Source organism: Biomphalaria glabrata, chromosome 12 (genome assembly GCF_947242115.1).
Source record: "Biomphalaria glabrata chromosome 12, xgBioGlab47.1, whole genome shotgun sequence".
NCBI lineage: Eukaryota > Metazoa > Mollusca > Gastropoda > Planorbidae > Biomphalaria > Biomphalaria glabrata.
The window spans coordinates 15849506-15862216 of NC_074722.1; the positions used below are offsets into that span (position 1 = coordinate 15849506).

The window sequence follows — 12711 nt, forward strand, 5'->3', positions numbered from 1 at the left end:
TGTAGATCTGAGCCTATATCGCATGAAACACACCGTTATAAAATTATGCTTCGAAATACACGACGACTATACTAGTCAGTTAAATTAGTTACATTTTCTGCAACAATTTAATTAAATAACTCTTATTCTAATGTGTACAACCCCATTCTACACTTATGCAGCAAAGGTAGATCTTTTTTCATGCATACGCTCAAATTGCGCAATGGAACAATCACAAAAAAGGTCCAAATTGTGAGGTTGTGTAGACCAGTTTGGTAGAGGGAGGGACAGGAGTAGGTAGGCATTAAGTTTATATATATATATATATATATATATATATATATATATATATCTGGTCTGGGAGAAGATTTCCATGCTGGCTTTTTAAAATCAATTTTTTGTACCGGTATTTAAAAAAAAGTCATCGTACAAGAGCTATAGTGCTCAAACCTCATTAATGGAAGGCGTGGACACTGTGGCTACTGAGAGATGTTAGTTTTTAGGCGACGATATACCCTATAGCTAGATATATATACGGTAATGGTCGAGTTTTCGAGTACTTTCGAGTTAGGGACAACAACTCGATACGAGAATGGAATGGATTATCTATATTATAAAGTAGAATGTGAGGGGTATGTATGTATGTATGTTACTTATAGACATCAAAACCGCTTGACCAATCTTGATAAAACTAGGCAGGAATGTTCCTTGGGTACCAACTTAGACCTTAGTGAATGTATTGTAGCCCTAAAACAAATGTAAGACCCTCAAAAAAAATAAAGTTGTCCGACTCTATTACAGCTATAGTATTTTATGGATCTAGGCCATGTCTACAATGTTGACATGAGAAAAGATAGAAAGGATTTAGACCTAGATCTAATTTTAAGAAATACACTTTGCGCAGATAGTTTTTTACTTTGACACATGAAAAGACAAAAGAAGATCCATTGATTTCATTATATAATTAAATTAACCTACAATTTTGTGTTTCAAAAGCATTTTTTACATAAATTAGTTCCTGATATCTGTGACTACAGATTTCCTGACGAACATTCTTTCATTAGACAATTCAGTAATGAATCGCGTACTAAATATTAATTCGTTTAATTGTTTACTTTATAATCCCATCCCTAGATCTAAAACTCTAATTCAACTCTAAGATGATAAAACTTCGCACAGATAGTTTTATACTTTAACACATAAACATATTAATTAAAGTCCATTCATTTCATATTTTGATCAAATAAACATTCAAATTTGGTTTTCTAAAGCTACATTCGTTTACGAAAGCTGCGAAGCCGAGTTAAAGGCCTAGATCTATATTCATTCATGAATCGCGTACTAAACATTATTTCGTTTAATTGTTCACTTTATAATCCCATTCATTTAACAAAGCTATCGCTCTTTTCGTTTTTAATAGATAAGAATGTATCGACTTCGGGTAATCCCATTTTCTCAAAACTAATTTTATTTTCGTAGCGAAAGAGAAATAACGTGAAAGGATCATTAGCTACGTTTAACATACATCTAAATCCAATCCACTAGATTATCCAAAAGCATTTTTTACATAAATTAGTTCCTGATATCTGTGACTACAGATTTCCTGGCGAACATTATTTCATTAGACATTACCTAATGGTTACACATTAACACATCTCTCTACTGAGTCTATTCCTAGGCCTAGGTCTAAAACTCTTATTGAACTCTAAGATGATAAAACTTCTTTTCGCAAAGATAGTTTTATGCTTTAACACATACACATACTAATTATTGTCCATTCATTTTATATTTTAATCAATTAACATTCAAATTTGTTTTTCTAAAGCATTTTTAATATATTCATTCGCTGTTCGCTAAAGCTGCGTAGCCGGGTTGAGATAGGCCTATATTCATTCATGAAAAAAAGTTCACGCATGCGCAGCACAGAATGAACTCAATAGTCTATTAAAGCTCTAGATTAGTGTAGATTTAGATCTATGTCTACCTCAATATCTACTTTATACTTTATACACATGAACATACAAAATTTAGTCTATTCATCTCAAATTTTAATCAAATATATGTAGGCCTACAAGCAAATGTTTTAATTTGAAAAAAAAAATGGATTTAAGCCTATTAGCTATTTTGATTTCATAGTTTCATTCACACTATTTTTACATTGACACTTTCGCTTTACTTATTACATTATTATTTTGTTTAATTGTTTACAAAACACTCTCAGTGACTATATCGACAGTAATGCGCAAATAAAGACCCGCGGGTCGCGGGTAACATATGTCTAGTATGATATAAATATGAGAACCTGATATTGACTTAGGTGACAGCAGAATCGTCGACTATAAGAGGATAGCGCGGCGGCAGCAAGGGCTCTAACTCATAACGATTGTTCAGTCTGAACCTCGAGCTCAAACCACAAGACCAGCCAGCGATACATTACATTTTGAAAATCGTAAAAACAATAATTGATATTTTGATCTACAAGTAATATTTCTTTTTTTACTATGTTTGTTTGTTTTTTTAAAGCAAAATTTAAAACATCATTTTTTTTAAATTTCATTCTATACACGCTCGTAAAGAAAAAAGTTCGCAATTTGCATTTTTTGCTATTTGTGGTAGCAACTGGCTATACGGGCGTAACTTCCGCATAGTGTAGAGTGTCTAGGCTTTGATGTAACCAGATCTAGGTCTACATCTAGTTTAGTTAGCTAGGGGGAACATCAAGAAAAAAAATTGATCTAGATTCTAATTGAATTAATGATTTTTTAAAATGCTTGGCCTCTATTTTGGGGAAGATTCAGCATATAGCCATATGCGAGATAACATAGACTGGAAATGTGGTTTTCTAATGTTTCTTTTTTCCTTAGCATTTTTTTACTTAGTAAACATACTGGTAAAAAATCGAACTCAACACAAATTGCCCCTTGCAGAAGAGTGGAAGTGGAGAAACGTTTATGTCTCTTGGGTACACTCGTTGATTAGTGCAACTTGGACACTGCTTTGGTAAGTAGATATCTACATATAAAAGTCATATAGATCTACTAGAATATATCTTGATCATTTAAAATACAGAAGTTACTTTAAAAAAAGAAGATATTCTACTATTTTTTTCTAGACACACTATGATGTGACTATGACACAGTTCTAGATTAATCTAGATTCTATCTAGATCTATAGATATATAGTAGAATCTAGTAATAGTAGAAGTAGAGTAGTCTAGAGTAAAATTTAGAGTAATCTATTTATTCTGGACATTACATGAATCTGAAGAACTAGCTGTTTTTTTTTTTTGGTCATTACACCTTTATTTTGATATTTAATATGAAACTAGTGTGCTGTATAATGTGAGTGTCCATTTTCCAATGATTCTGACCCAATTTCCTTCCATTTAGCTGTCTTTTTATGTAAGAAAAAAGAGTTTCAAATTTGTAAGTCAGGGTGTTTTTTTTCCCTATGTTACCCGGATGACTTTACCTCTTCCTAGGGTTAAGACTATATTTTTTGAATGGCTAAGTCTTTGCTAATGAGCCCACCAATATTTATTCTGTTTTGGAGCTGATTTATTTGATTCATAAGCCAAACGACTCAGGACAGCACTTATAAAGCTCAACAACAACAACAGCAAAAGAAAACTGACACATTCGACAAGTGTGAGAGAACAAACACAAAATCAAACATTGTACTACATCCAGAAGAAATGAAGAAATTAGTGGTGAGTAAAATAAATGAGAAATGGACAAGCTCTCATCCGAATCACAAGAAAGATGATGCTTATTATACGCTATCCCGACAAGATCAATGTCTAATATTTTGATTCAGGACTAGACACATTAGAATGAGACAACATATGCACCAGAAGCTCAAAATTGGAACCAGTGAAATCTGCCCATGTGGAGTGTCACCAGAGAATGTTGACCCTATCCTTCAAAACTGCTCTCTTTACCAAGAGGCCAGTGCAAGACACTGGCCCCAAAACACACTAATAGAAATAAAACTATATGGAGAGCTCCCTGATTTGGAAACCACTGCGCAGTTCATCTCATATATTGTCTAGTCATCAGAAGGCTCCAGCTAGAAAATGAGAACAAGGAAGAAGAAGAACTTGTATTGCGCTATTCTCTTTACAATGCTTATATCTCCCCTTAGCTTGTTGGAACTTATTCTCCACACAAGGTTTATCTCCCTTAGCTAGCTGCAATTAAAAAAAATATTCTATAATTGCTTATTAAAACAAAATTTATTAAATTATGACCAATTGGTTAACTAATTGGTTGATTTTTAAATGTAATCATGTGTTGTCATCCATCATGAGCTTTAATACAAAATTTAATGGCTATTGTATGTATAGAAGTGGTAAAAAATCCAAACATCCAAGAAACATACTGAGTTAATATAAGTGTTGTAAAAAATCTGGTTAAATAAGTCTAATAATAAAGAAGCAGCACTGGCCAATAATATTATGTGAGGGACATTCAAGGTACATACAGTGCACTGACAACTTTGATGGGTGTGATAATCTTTAAGATAATGTTCATGTTAAGTTAGATGTCTCTGTTGCAGACCTTTTTTTTTTCCTACAAAATTTGTCATTATAATGAGGTGCAATAGCTGGGAGAAATTTGACCCTACAGATTCTAGAAGAATCATATTAGTGGAGATGTTTTGAAAAGTTTTGAGTCAATATTATTACAAACAATACATTGCAATCTGCAGAAACTAGCCACATTTGTTTTTACAGTATTTAAACATGGCTAACATAAGTATATAATATTCATTACGTTTTAGTTTGATATGAAAACATTCTATGAATCTTTTGTTCAATAGAAAACTTTTTTTTTTTTAATAGTGTGGTGATCTATCCAGAACTATTTCATGGCCTCATTTATCACATCAACTACTTCACCTATCTGTGTATTACTTTTGCAACAGGTATAGTCTTTTATATGTCAAATCATTTATGTTATCCTACTTTAGTATTACTTTTGAAGGAAACATTTGAAACTTGCTTAAGAAATGTGTCTTCTGAAAATGCTGACAATTTTCTCTAGGATTGGACCAACAAAATCAGGGTGTCTGCCTGATCATGTGGAATGTGTTTTAGTCTGTTGTCTCAGTGGTCACAGGCTCAAACCTAACTTCTTCAATATACATGTAGAATCCAAACTGGGTTGCACAAAATAAATCAGCACTTATAGATGGCATCAGTCCTTTATCAGTCTTTTATCTAGGATATAGGAGTCCAGTTAAAACATCAGGTCCAACACTCTATGTCATCTTCAACAACTAAAACATCATTCTTAATACTTGAACTTTACAAAAATAAAAAGACAAAAATGTAACTTCTACACCTAAACTAGTAAATATGAAGTGAAACGAAAATACAACAAAAATATCATACAATTATCAAACTTCATTTACCTGACAAGGTGTTAAAAATCAGTAACCAACGAAAGACTAATCAAGTGCCAGTAAAAATTTTGTTATGGCTTATGTTATACTTCTTGCCCTTCTGCATTCAAGTTCAAATGACAAGAGCTGCTCAAGCCAGACTATGACATTGAGTGTCAACATTTGTCTCACACACAGATATTAGGTGGTCAAGTGGTTGGCTTCCAAACTGAGGAGGTCTCAGGTTTGAATCTTGGTGAATTAGTTAATTTCAGGACACCCCTTAGGCTGGGCAAAGTAATGGCAGTTGGTCATTGTGCTGGCCTCTTGACACTCTCATTCATAGGACATAGAAACTGATGACATTTTCATCATTTGCCCTATACATCCCAAGGTCTGAAAGGGATAGTTTACTTTTTAATATAGGTCATGTAATAAAATAAAATTACTTAGCAAATCCTCTCAAACTGATTAGTTTGACACTTGAGTCAGATTATTGTGTTCTTTTATCTGTCTCTTAGTGTAGATAGACTGGAATAAAAGCACCAGTTTGAATTTGCAAATACTATACCTTAATCTCAACTGCACAAATCAATGTCAAGGAATGTGAATAGATACATACTCTTCTTAATTTAAAAAAAAATATATTTTAAGATCACAAAGACCATAGAATTAATTAAAAATCAAAATTTTAAAAATAAAATTATAAAACTAGTGGGTTTTTTTTTACGTTAGAGATGCTATAAGTACAACTATGTGTCAAAAATTACAACCTGATTAGACATTTTCTTGTACTTTATTGTCCATTAGGTTACTTTGTATATGACTTTCTGGACCTGTGCTTTGAAGGAAAGGTTTTGACATTGTGGGAGTTAACAGCTCACCATATTGCAGTAAGTAAGATATTTGAACCACAACTATAATGATGTTTGTTGATGCCTGTGAGTGATCTTTATGAAATTTTTAGTTTTACCAACTGTGCTTCTTCTTGACAGGTTGTCAGCATGTTTATCTATAACGTGGTCACAAAAGCACAGATTGGATTTAGTCTCATTGCCCTAAGTGTAGAGGTCAACTCTGTCTTCTTGCATTGGAGAAAACTCCTACAGATGGAGAAGACCCCCTTTAGCTCTAAGCATTATGTCATTATCAAGTACTTGAATCTAGCTACATTTATAGTTTTCAGAGGAGGTCCTCTTACGATTATCACAGTTTCTTTGTTCACTCTACATGAGCATGTCTCACTTGTTTATCTGGTGTGTGTGAGCATCAGTATGGTTGTCATGGACATCATCAATATTGTGTTGTTGTATCGCTTCATCAAGAGTGATATCCTTCGAGATTTGAGACCCGGAACCAAAAAGTCATCAAGGGCAAAACACCTGAATGACAGAAATGGAAATGTTATGGACCTTGAGCATGATTCAAACTGATTCCAGTTAGTTAGCACTAGGTGATTATATCTTTTTGGGAAATATTCTGAGCTTGAGACTTTTGTCAAAAGTATTTTCTACATGTTTGTGCCTTTGAATAGTCAGTCATTGTAAGGTAAGCATTAATTTGTCCCCCTCCTCTCCCCATAAAGGCAAATATCTTTATTATGAATAAGCTCTACAAATCTATAGTTTAAACAATTTATTATTGTATTGTTGTATATTAGGTTCTGCTTATCAGTTTTTTAAATGTATATTCTATGCTCATACTGCTGCATTCACCAGATAAGCAATATGTGTATTTCATTATTTAAGGTGGTGGCTAAGAATTATACACTATATTGTTTACCCTGTGCTAACACATATTTTTCTTGTAATTGTCTTAGGTTGTGTTTAAAGAGAAAAAAAAAGTGCAAAAAAAAATTTAAATTCTTGAAGCAATTTAATTTGCTTACTTTATGAAAGGTACATTGTTTGTGTATCAGTATTTTGATCATCAGAAAGATAGAAAAGGACACTTCGCACTATTTAAATTAAGAATACTGTTTAATTTTTTTTTTCTCTTTGGAATATTGGAAACCTACTGTTTCAATGAATATGGCCATAAATTGTATGGTAGTAAAAAAATGCAATGTAAATATTTTACATATTCATTCTTTTCTCCTTTTATTTTTTCTAAAAGTTTTGATGTTGTACCATGGTGCTAAAAATATATTCTCGGTAGTCAATTGCTTTGAAAATTTTGAAAGTTTTTAATAGAAGATAATTTTTATTTTACCTAAAGTAAGTTTATCATTATCAGAATTTTTTTTTTTAACTTTTATGGGTTGGATCACATTCTGTTTTAAATATATAATTTTATTCTCTCTGGATTTGGGCTGCAGTAGAATGACTTTTTAATGATTGCTAATTCTAATGCTAAATTGATCAAGCAGAGGAAAAAGAAAAAAACAACAATGGCTGCAGCACATGTGGCTGGCCATATGTGAGTATTTTAGTTTCAGTTGAAGATATCTTGTAACAGTATCAGAATAATTGGAGATTTATTAATTACTTTATTGGCTTAGAATCTTTTGAGATCCTCATTCTTCAATATAAAATACAAACATCTATTAATGATGTTAAAATATTCATTTTTTTAAATTCCTCCCACCCCCAAAGGGATTTTTTTGTATTTTAAACAAAAATGTGCATACATAAACATCTGTTGTTCAACTGTGGTCAGTGAGTAATGAAGAATAAGAATACACTTCAACAATGTTCAAATGTTTTCTTTGAAGATTGCATTTATTGTATGGTACTCCAAAAGCAAGCAAGACAAAGTACAATATTCTCTCTTTAAGTTAGTAAGGTTTTTTTGTTGTTTTTTTAAATACTAGCTTGTTGAAAAATAAATAAAAATAAATAAATATATATTTATATAAATTGCCTGATAAATTTGATGAAATCTATCCACTCATCTTTCTTCTATACGTCTCTTGAAGTGTACAGATACTGGGGTTTATTATTAAGGATTAGGTGTTTTATACAATTCTTTTATCTCTTATTATTGAAGACATTGTTATTGTATAATTCAAGATCCAATTAAGTTAATGTTTTTTTTTTTGTTTTTTGTCACTGAGATGGAGCATATTATGTTACAATTGTAATTCAATTCTTCTGTCTAAATTAGCTTTAAAAGCAAAAATGTTTATTTGTACTTTCTAATAATGATGATATTATACATTGGAAAAATATATGGCCACCCTGTCTGATGGTTTATGTAAACATAAACTTATGAAGACCTACATCTTAATAAACAAAAACATTACTTTTACTAAGTATTTGTAACTGGCCAGGTTTTTTTTTCTGGATAACTTCCATATCATGAGAATATTGTTAATGTTTGTATATAATTTTTTTTTTATTCGTCATTAATCTTTGTACTCAAAGACAGGCCTTATTATACTTTATTTTTATATCTTATACAGTCAGTACCTGTGATTGCTATTTTGTTTTACCTTCCCCCCAAAAACTAATCTCAAATGATTTACTTTAAACAGGCAGCTCATGAAAATATCTGGCTATTGTATATAAGCCAGTCGTCCTTTTAATTTATCTCATGATTATCTAATTTTTAATATCATCTGTGTCAGATATAATATATAAGTACTATATAACTTAAATATTTGCCTTAAATGTTTGAAAACTCTGTTCTGGCATTCGTAGATTGGATACAGTTTTCAGGTTAAAAACACTTTTTGATTGTGGTGTTGTTAATTTTTTAAAATTGTCTGCTCTTATGAGATTGTCTAAGATATGAAATATGTTGTTTTTTTCTCATTTATAACTGTAAGCATAGGAAATAGATGCTTTGTATGCCTGTACATTTTGTTTTTTCTAATAGGATGAGGGCTCTGCTTACTGTTGTTTGAGATGTAATTATATATACACAAATATGCGACATTCACTGAATACTACTCAAAATTATACCCTTTAGGTAAAGGTAACTTAAAACATTTAGGGTACTAGGTCAAATAATGATGAAACAACAATTCCACAAAACCTCCTTATGCCTTGCTAGATAAATTATCAGATGTAATTATATATATATTTACAAATATACCACAACCACTAAATACTACTCAAAATTGTACCCTTAGGGTAAAGCTAACTTAAAATATTTAGGGGACTATGTCAACTAATGATAAAACAACCATTCCATAAAAACCTGCTTATGCCTTGCTAGATAAATTATCTCATTCTTTTTAATTATGCTTTTTTCCCCATGGGATTTTTAAAAATGTGTATTTTCAAATCTCTCTCTATTTTGTGACAAGTTTGACTGTAACTTTTATGATTTACTCTCTAGCTAGACATTTGGTTTGCATACTTTCTTTTCTCATTCATTTAGCCCTACTCATTGGTTTCTAATAAAACTGAAAGACTGACATTTGCTAAGAAATTGTTATTGGTATTAATATAATATATACAACAAAGCTATATAATACATACATAAATATATATATATAGATAGATATAAATATATAATATCCCTTTACAGCATTCCTGTTATTTTTGTTCTTTAACATATCTTCCTTGCCATTTTTTTGTGCCCTAAATTGACTCCAGTTTTTTTTTTTAATTTAGTTTGCAACATCAGCACATTGTTTTTAAGATTTAAATTTGTTTCTTACGTTTAGTGACCTAGTAAATTGTTTTTGAATCAGCCATTCTTGGAAAACATCAGTGTCTATGAATAGATTGGACTTTTTAATTAATCTTTCATCAGTTGGAAATACACAATATTTTTTTTATGTTATGACAAGCTACTGTATTCACTAAAGATGCTTTACTTTCTTAAATTGTTGTAATCTTTTTTTTTTTAAAGAGACGTTTACATTTTTAATTTGCCTACTTCATTTGAAACTAGGCAAAAAAAATGACTTGGAGGAAATAAAAGTGTTGTTTATTTTCTTTTAGTAAGTTGTCCAAAACATTATTTCTAGAATGATTGTTTGCATAGTTAGTTACCCCCCACCCCTTTCCTTTCCCTAATACCTGTGATATGAAGTTGAACTTTTGTTTTCAGCTCTACAAGCAAAGGAAGTCTCAGATGAAGTAAAGAGTGATGTATCTGAGATCTAGATATTTGTTTCCATGACCAAATTGCATAACAAATCTAACTAAGATCTTCATATGAATTACATTTTAATTTCTGTAACTTTTTTTTTTTCCATGCATTAACTATTTTTTTGCTTTACATGAAAAATATGTTTTCCAAGAAGGCATTAGCAATTTTATATATATATATATATATAATTTTTTAAGTTTATATAAAATGTTAAGTTTTTTATGTTTGGTTGAAGGATTGGCCCAGTAATACAACAATATGTGTAGATCAAGATTTGTAATCAGAAGATGTGATAAATAGTTTTCAAATTTTACCCATCATTATAACTGGACCATCTGTCAGTTTTCAAATTTTACCAATCATTATAACTGGACCATCTGTCAGAACTATCTTCCTTGCTTAAAGGAATTTTGAGATTGACCTAATATACTGTGTTAGCTACAAATCAAAATCTGTTTTAAATTGAATGATGTTTTATTAAATCACCCAGTGGTTTGTTCTGATCTCTGCTCACTATTTTTATAACATGTTTGTACAGATACTGTTATTATTATGAAACTGCCATAGTATAATGGATCTAGATAGCTGTGACCCCCCGTAAAAGTTTTATAGCAAACTTATATTTTACTTGCAGGGAGTTGAAGATAATTTACTTCCTAGTCCAAACAGCCCACAGGACTACGGGGGATGGGAGCGGGCAGGGTTTGAACCCAGGACCAATGTAAGTCTGAACAACACAGTCTATCGCATAAACCAATTATTGTGTTCTTTTAATATGAAGCTTCATAGCAACAGGACGTGGTCCAGATTTACTAATCATTTACTTCTCCTGGACAACAATGTCTTCAAAGATTTTAGGACATTTCTAATAGCCCTACCGTATCCCCTCTGACAGGCAACAAACTTGGTATGCATGACCTGCACTGGGGAGGAGTTAATCTAATTGAAATCCAGAAATGGGCAGTGAGGGTTACACCTTGGTTTGGAGTGTATTGTGTATTTTTTGTACTTTACTTTAATAACATTTTGAGAGTTTTGCATCACGGATGTAAAACTCATCACAAGAACCCTGAAATTAAAAAAAAAAAATATTTTCTATATATATTAATATAGTATACCGGTACGTATATCTTTTTTTTTTACATTCCTCTTCTGTATACTTGTCACTAACATAGTAACATATTTCCTTTATGATTACATTTTCATTCTGTTTATGTGCTCTTAGTGGCTTCCCTTTCCTCTGAATAGCTTCCCTTTAATTTCTGCTGTTAATAAGCCACACACAGCAATTTGATAGAACTTATTCCCTTGCCACAGTCAAGTAAATATGAGTTAGTTTTCTGTATAGGTCTGGGGGTATAAAAGCTAGGTTGTATTCTACAAATATCTTTTAATATTTATTATATTTTTATATTATTAATGTTAATACTAAAAGTCATTTAAGACAAAGTTGCATTATTTGTTTTTTCTTTTCCTGAGGACCAGATGAAAATAATTCTATTATACATGATGTATCAATGCAATCCAAGAATTTTTTTCATATTTATCCTTTTTTTTTTCTTTTTAAATAATCTTCTTATGTAATATAGTTCTTTTTTTTATTTCCAATTTTATTTTTTTTTTTTTATATTAATAATTTAAACAAATGGAGCATTGACCAAATATATGTATTCTGCATCTGTGTATTCGCAGTTCTAAATCTATTAATAGCTCGAAATTCAAAACCTTTGTCAATGTGCTCAAGTAGTATTTATTTTTCTTTATAAACAACTCTTTTTAAACTGTAGGCTATGATAGTCTGTGTGAATAATTGTGACATGTTACTGGATGGCGTATATTCAAAAACATCTTTACTATTTTTTATTTTGTTTGTTTTAAAATACTTGTGCCTTTTTCGCTAGATGTTTGCTATTTTTATATTATTTCTTTTGCAAACATATACACGTTTTGTTTATACCAATATACAATGTACTATCTGAAGGACTTTGTTTTCATTCTGTTTGTAGGGAAGTCCGTCTTTGTCATGATGTTAACATGCAAACGTCTCTCTCTCTCTCACTGTGTCTCTTTTTCTCTTTCTCTTTTGTCTCTTATTCTCTCTAATTGTCTCTCTCTCTCTCTCTCATTCTCTGTCTCTCTCTTTGACTCATTGTCTGTCTCTCTCTTTGACTCATTGTCTGTCTCTTTTTATCTCATTCTTTGGCATTTAGTGTAGGCTGGGTGTTTCCTCAGGCTTTTTTTAAATATATAAATATATAGTCCCCGCATTTTAAGGGAGTTTTCGGTCTTGGCAATTTTCTC

The 12711-nt window shown here is 31.1% G+C and overlaps 1 protein-coding gene across 1 annotated transcript; it reads left to right on the forward strand.

Moving 5' to 3' along the window:
• The first annotated feature begins 2593 nt into the window (after positions 1 to 2593).
• Positions 2594 to 12386, forward strand: LOC106054194 (TLC domain-containing protein 2-like). Its single transcript, XM_013209964.2, has 4 exons — positions 2594 to 2979; positions 4823 to 4905; positions 6175 to 6257; positions 6360 to 12386. Exons 1-4 carry the CDS (start codon positions 2747 to 2749, stop codon positions 6795 to 6797), a joined length of 837 nt encoding a protein of 278 aa, XP_013065418.2. The 5' UTR covers positions 2594 to 2746; the 3' UTR covers positions 6798 to 12386.
• The last annotated feature ends 325 nt before the right edge of the window (positions 12387 to 12711 follow it).

Coding starts and splice junctions, on each gene's coding strand:
- LOC106054194 (XM_013209964.2), top strand. CDS start 2,747: ATGCTTGGCCTCTATTTTGGGGAAGATTCAGCATATAGCCATATGCGA. Junction 2,980..4,822: donor GCAACTTGGACACTGCTTTG/GTAAGTAGATAT, acceptor TTTTTTTAATAG/TGTGGTGATCTATCCAGAAC. Junction 4,906..6,174: donor GTGTATTACTTTTGCAACAG/GTATAGTCTTTT, acceptor ATTGTCCATTAG/GTTACTTTGTATATGACTTT.